The sequence below is a fragment of the Chelon labrosus genome, assembly GCF_963514085.1.
Source record: "Chelon labrosus genome assembly, chromosome: 22".
Classification (NCBI taxonomy): Eukaryota; Metazoa; Chordata; class Actinopteri; order Mugiliformes; family Mugilidae; genus Chelon; species Chelon labrosus.
Window position 1 is genome coordinate 21,167,094 of NC_140355.1, and position 6,000 is coordinate 21,173,093.

The window sequence follows — 6,000 nt, forward strand, 5'->3', positions numbered from 1 at the left end:
TTGTATCTCATCGCTTTGTTTTGTCTTGGTTCATATCGTTTCGTATCGTATTGCATTGTATCGTATCGTACTGTTTTCTTTTATATCGTATCATATCGTATTTTATCATATCTTTTAATATTGTATCATATCACATTGTTTCGTATCACATTGTATCATATCGTATAACTTCGTATTGTATCTTTTTGTTTTGTATCGCATTTTTTGTATCTTGTCACATCATATAGTATAGTATCACATTTCATCATATTGTATCATATCCTATAACTGCATGATTTAGATTAGTTTAGTTTTCATATTGTATCACATTGTATTGCATCACAGTGTATTGTATCTTATCTTATAACTTCCGTGTTTTGTATCGTATCTTCCTGCATCATATTGTAACGTACGGCTTTGTATCATTTTGTATCTTAACATATCAGATCATTTCATCCCAATGTATCACTTCATATTGTATCTTATAGTTTTGTTTCGTATCTTATCATTTTGTATCAAATATTGAAGTATCTTATTAAACCATTTTATATCGTATTGTATCGCTTTGTTTCATATCTTATCGTATCACATGTGGTATCTTTTTGTATCGTATCATATCACACACTATCACACTAGTGCTAAGTCTGTAGTACACTGTAGAGAATACATTTACACAACTTAAGCAGTGCACTTCTAAGCCTAAGTGATCAGGAAATATGACAAGGGGCCCATCATGGTGACCAAGTGGAGATTCGTAAGAGATAGACTAGAACCAAAATAGAACAAAGTTTGACTCTTCACATGAAAACTTTTGGACTTGATGCTGCATAAAGAGCCGCTATGACCCCTTTAGAAAAAACAGATGGTAGGAGGATGCTGTTTCTCCCATCACACATACATACACATGTACAGAGCGTGTACAATCCTCAATGGAAGCCCCCTGAGGGAAGATGCCTGAGCACATCTTTCATCTGAAGTGGTGGCCATATGGTGAATACTCTCCCCCTGCCCTTCAGCCACATAAAATACTGCCGCTCACTCACGCCATGCTCATCAGTTATACACTTGCTACAGGTGAGGGTGCAGGTAGAAAAGAAACACAGCACAATGAAGAACTTACTTGATCTTCAGTCAGAACAATCAGCCTGGTCACAATAATGTTCACAACATTTCCTAGACTGGCATCGCGGTAAAGTTTGGCAACCTGACCTCCAGAAAAGAAGAAAAGACACAAAGTCAGACAACTAGACAACATTTAGGCGTCTGCAAACGGAAACGGGCAACGTGACCAAAAAGTAGGATCAAACTTACAATATTCATCACGGACAGGATGTAGTGCTCAATGTCTTTCCGCCCGTGGTAGCCGACCATCATTTTGTCAGCGACCACGAGCGTCTCCACGAAGCGCTCGGTGCTGACGGAACGCCTCTGCCTGTGGGTGCTGTTCGACGGCTCGCTGTCGTTTTGGGGGACAGAGGACGGCTGGACAGGGGAGGGTGTGCTAACCTGGCAAGGTACGCTGCTTTTAATGAGGTCTGTGGACGACAAGGGTGGGTGGGAGGCAGGGTTAGGGATTTAGGAAATATAACACATGGTCTGTTGGAAGGAGGGCTGGTTTGTGTATGATAGATGCAGATAGGGAGTCTGCCCCTTTGAACCTTGCAGCTAAAGCCTTTGTTTTATGACCCAGATGCTCTGGGAAAAAAGCTATAAGATGGTACATGTTGGGGCATGCTAGCTTCCTGGCGATGACAGCCTTTGCTGTTTCTTATAAGACCTTGGACCAAATACCTAAATATCCACCTGGTTCTTTTTCCAATTCGTCACATCTCAAGAGACGCCGCCTTTGGACGGAACTGAGCAGCATGAATTTTTAAAACCCAAACATGATTTTCAACTCTATAAATAGGATTCTTTTGCTCCTATAGAGCCAAGTTGTCTTTGAGCACTGAATGAAAGCTGGAGCAAGGCTTCCCCTCACAGGTTAAAAGGTGTCCAGGCCAGGAGCGGCTACACAAGAGGCCCGGTCACGTCTACCAGAACCTGGGCCTAGAACCAAACCAGCACTTCCTCCAACCTGCTATGTATAGCCATTCCTTTACGTCAGTTCCACCCACACACAGGAGACCAACCCAGATGGAGGTTCACCAACCTGAAATGCCACAGCTGAACTCCTGGCTATGCTCTTGTGGTGAGGGAATGGCAGACATTTTATAAATAACATGTTGCTGTGCTTCTTCCAGGTTCCATTCGCTGGAGGTGGTGGAGGATATGTTCTTTAAAGGCTCTATTAAATACTGTTCTTCCTCTGTTGTTATGACGCCATGCTTGTCGGGGAAAGAAAGAAACGGGTTAGAAACTGTGCAAACCAAGCAGAAATGCAAGGGTTTTTGTTTATATCACAGGTGTCAAACTGATCCGTGAAAGGGCCACTGTGGCTGCAGGTTTTCATTCCAACCATGCAGCAGCAATCCTGACTTGGCTCAATCAATCAACTGAACTGCCTTCACGCAGTCATTTCAGGTGTCCTCTTGCTTGATTGGAACAAAAACTTGCCAGCCACACCCACTGCATGGGTGCTGCATGGTTGGAATGAAAACCTGCAGCCACAGCGGCCCTTTCACGGATCAGTTTGACACCCCTGGTTTATATCAAAGGTGCAATCGTCTAATTTTACACATCAATTTAATTTTAGGAGTAACTGTTAAGACAAAAGGACAAAAACATGTGAGCACAAAGTGAAAGTGTCTAACTTATCTGCTTCATGATTAGGAAAGTAAATTGTCAGAGAGTTAGCAAAACGGTGAAGAAGAGCTGAGCAGCTAGCTTGGACATTGCTAGTTTTTTGTGAAGCTGCAGCACAGGGTATCTGAGGCAAATCCGCACAGATTAGCTTCCTTTTCTGTCTGAACTCACTGCAAAGAGCTGCGCAAAGCTTGGTTTATACTTGTGCAACGGATCTGCGTAGAGCTTTCCTCACGTTTTGAGCATTTGTGCTGGCACCAGCGCTAGCCGGCAGTGAGTTGAGTTTCTTTGCGTACTTATCCCTTTCAAATGAAACTTGGCAAAGTCATGCACGCCACTCCTCGTGCCCTCGGCCCTTAACGGAAACTTTCCAGTTGCAAATACCACAAGAGGGCGCCATTCAAAGAAACTAATTATAAAAAACCAAAGGCGATCGTGCCTTTGCTGTCGACGTGTCGACTCACCGGACAGCTTTTAAAGACTCATTTATACAAACAAGCCTCATATTGGCACCGGGTTCATCGTGTTGGCCCGAGCTGTGGATTTATGATCCGTTTTACTGCCTCGCACCATTCTTTAATGTTTTGTTTGTACTTTTTTGTTTTCTCTTTTATGGCGTTTTATTCGTTTTCTGGGCCTTTCCATGTAAACCACTTCGTAACTGAAGTAAATGTTGGACAACAGTTAACAGAAGTTGTCCAGTTGTCCACCGAGAGACACATAGACGTCACACAAGAGCTTATCTTAAATTCGCGCTCTAATGCTGCGTTGCATTGTGGGAACTGTAGGATCCAGCCTATTTGGGGAGTTAAAGCCAGGATATTTCATTCGCTCTTTCTAGCCTTTGTGGATTTGCCGTCCTAATTAACTGAAATATGCCTTTAATCAAGCAACACGTCCCGTCATGTGGCCTCCTCCTCCTCCTGATTAGGGACGTTTTCACACTTCCAATGCATTAGTCACTTATCTGCAGTCAAATTTAACAACCCCGAGCAATCAAACACATCAAGACTAACATTTAAAACATTCCTCTCCCCCCGTCATTGCTCCCTCTGGAGCGTAAAGACCTTTCAGACTAGGTTTATAGGAAACACTGGCTTGGCTCGGTAAAAGCCAACAATAAAAGCAATTAAGCACATATCACACTAGCAAACATTTCTGATTCAGGGTTTTAATAGCGCATGATGTCAAGATCTCAAACGGCCCAGACAGCTGATTACATTAAAGCGCACACACACACACACACACACACACACAGAGTGAGAGGGTTTTTATTTTTTCCATTTTTGGTGCTGTAAGTAAAAAAGAGCAAACACTAATTCAATTTATGATGCTCGGTGCAGGACTTGCCAACACATTTGGCCGCATGTTTTCTCCACATGATTACATTTGCCAATATGCAGCAGCAGGCCATTTCTTTTCCTTTTTTTTTTTTTTTTAAATCTCCTTCTTTAGAGTTATTCTGGAGCAAGGAGGCATAACAGCTATTAAAATCTCTCCCAATTGTTTGATTAGATAAAGAGACGCCACACACACACACTCACACTCTTTGTTTAATTGACTGGACGCCTTATTAGAGGTGTTTTAGAAAACTAAACATGGTGGAACATCTGTGCTTTAGGACCAGGTGAAGATCTCATGTGTGATCTTTAAGCCCTGATGCTTGTCACTAACGGAGCATCTACACGAGCTGCCTGCAGACTCAGACAGAGAGTGCCAGGTGGAAGGAAGCCAAGATTACTGTTAAGCAAACTCTCCTCTGGAAGACCGGCTGCAGCGACAGCAGCTCCAAAGCTACGACCGTGTGACAGCAATAATACGAGGGTTTGTTTGAGCTTCGCGCCACTCACCAGGCCTTTGCAGTTGCTGAGCGCCACTCTCGTCGTGCTGTGCTGATTCTGCAGGAATCCGACGTAGTGGCAGTTATCTACCGTGTTGTGCCGCCACTCCAGCCCGTCTTTGCCCCAGTACTCCACCGTAAAGTGTTTTGACACCAGATGCGGGTTGAGAGTCAGGTTTAGGTGAAAGTGCTTTCCGTAGGCCGACAGTCTGTAGAACAGGCGGGACTCTGGGGGGTCTAACGAAGGCTGGGGTCCCGCGATGGCGTCCGCCAGCCCTCGTCTCCGTCGGCCCGGCCGGTGGTGCTTCACAGTGTAGCTCAGGAACTCTCCATTCTCATCCACCCGCACCGGGACAGTCAGCTGGTAGTGCTGCAGGTAGGACAGGAACTCCTCTTTTACAGGAAGGGTGGGAGAAGAAGAGACACCAATTATGTGACAACGTTTTAATAAAAGCTCTCAAAGCCTCCCAGCCGCCCCGTCATACCTTGAGAGTTGTGCGAAAGTCTGTTGACGCTTTGAAATTCAGAAGCAGCCATCACCACCAGGCTCAGAGTCCAAGTCAGCGTCTTCCACAAAATTTCCATAATTCAGGGAAAGATGTGACATGGGGTGGGATGGGGGGGAGGTAGGTAGGGGGATAGGGGGGAGAGAGAGAAGAGAGAGAGGGCGCTGCAGATGGGTTAAAAGCACACTATGTCACACCATAACAAGTCCATGGTCTGTCTCCTACGCTTGAATTCTCTCGCAGCGTCGAAGGCGGCTCATCCAGGTCTCAGATTTCTCCTGAAGGCGAGCATTTCCACATCTCGCTGGCCCCTGGATTCATGTCAGCCGCTTGCAGAAAACACCGTAATCCATCAGACGCAGTCAGTCTCAGGTGTAACTCCAAACGGGAAGCTCTATATTGGAAACTTGTCTTGACTGATCCATCTGCATTCCTGCTCGGAGGAAATCGAGCAGAGATTAGCGCTGTAGAGACGTCGATTAATCGATCGGTTGTAAAAGATGACAAACATTCACGCTTCCCAAATGATTACTTTTGGGTTTTGTTTTGTGTTTTTGACAGAAATTAGGACAAAGTAAGATGCTGTGCCTAATTTACATTGTAAAACTAATGTAAAACAAGTTCAAGTCAACTTATTCATTGATCATTCCGGTTTTAAAGCATTTGAAGAAAAATCAGAGCTGGAAAGAACATTTACTCGAGTACTCTACTTAAATTTAAAAGCACATAACTGCACATTTTCATCTTAATCTTCTACGCCAACGCATCAACATTTACTCTTTAGCCAGAAATCGCTCAGGTACAAGCTTAATCTATGTAGAGTAGTTGAGTAAATGACTTTGCTTCAGATTCTCGTGCATTTAAATGAAGGCTCTATCAATTAATAGACATTTGCATATTTTTTACAGTGTTAAAAAAAGTACTTTTACT

At 43.9% G+C, this 6,000-nt stretch overlaps 1 protein-coding gene across 1 annotated transcript in view; it reads right to left on the minus strand.

Annotated features, from left to right (window-relative positions):
- The window catches only part of adamts6 (ADAM metallopeptidase with thrombospondin type 1 motif, 6), a 70,755-nt gene extending 65,047 nt beyond the window's left edge, over positions 1–5,708 (minus strand). Inside the window, 5 exon segments of the mRNA XM_084571875.1 lie at positions 1,100–1,222; positions 1,225–1,514; positions 2,132–2,306; positions 4,575–4,957; positions 5,050–5,708. Coding sequence (XP_084428001.1) covers positions 1,100–1,222; positions 1,225–1,514; positions 2,132–2,306; positions 4,575–4,957; positions 5,050–5,149 — 1,071 coding nt within the window. The 5' untranslated portion in view covers positions 5,150–5,708.
- Positions 5,709–6,000: the final 292 nt, after the last annotated feature.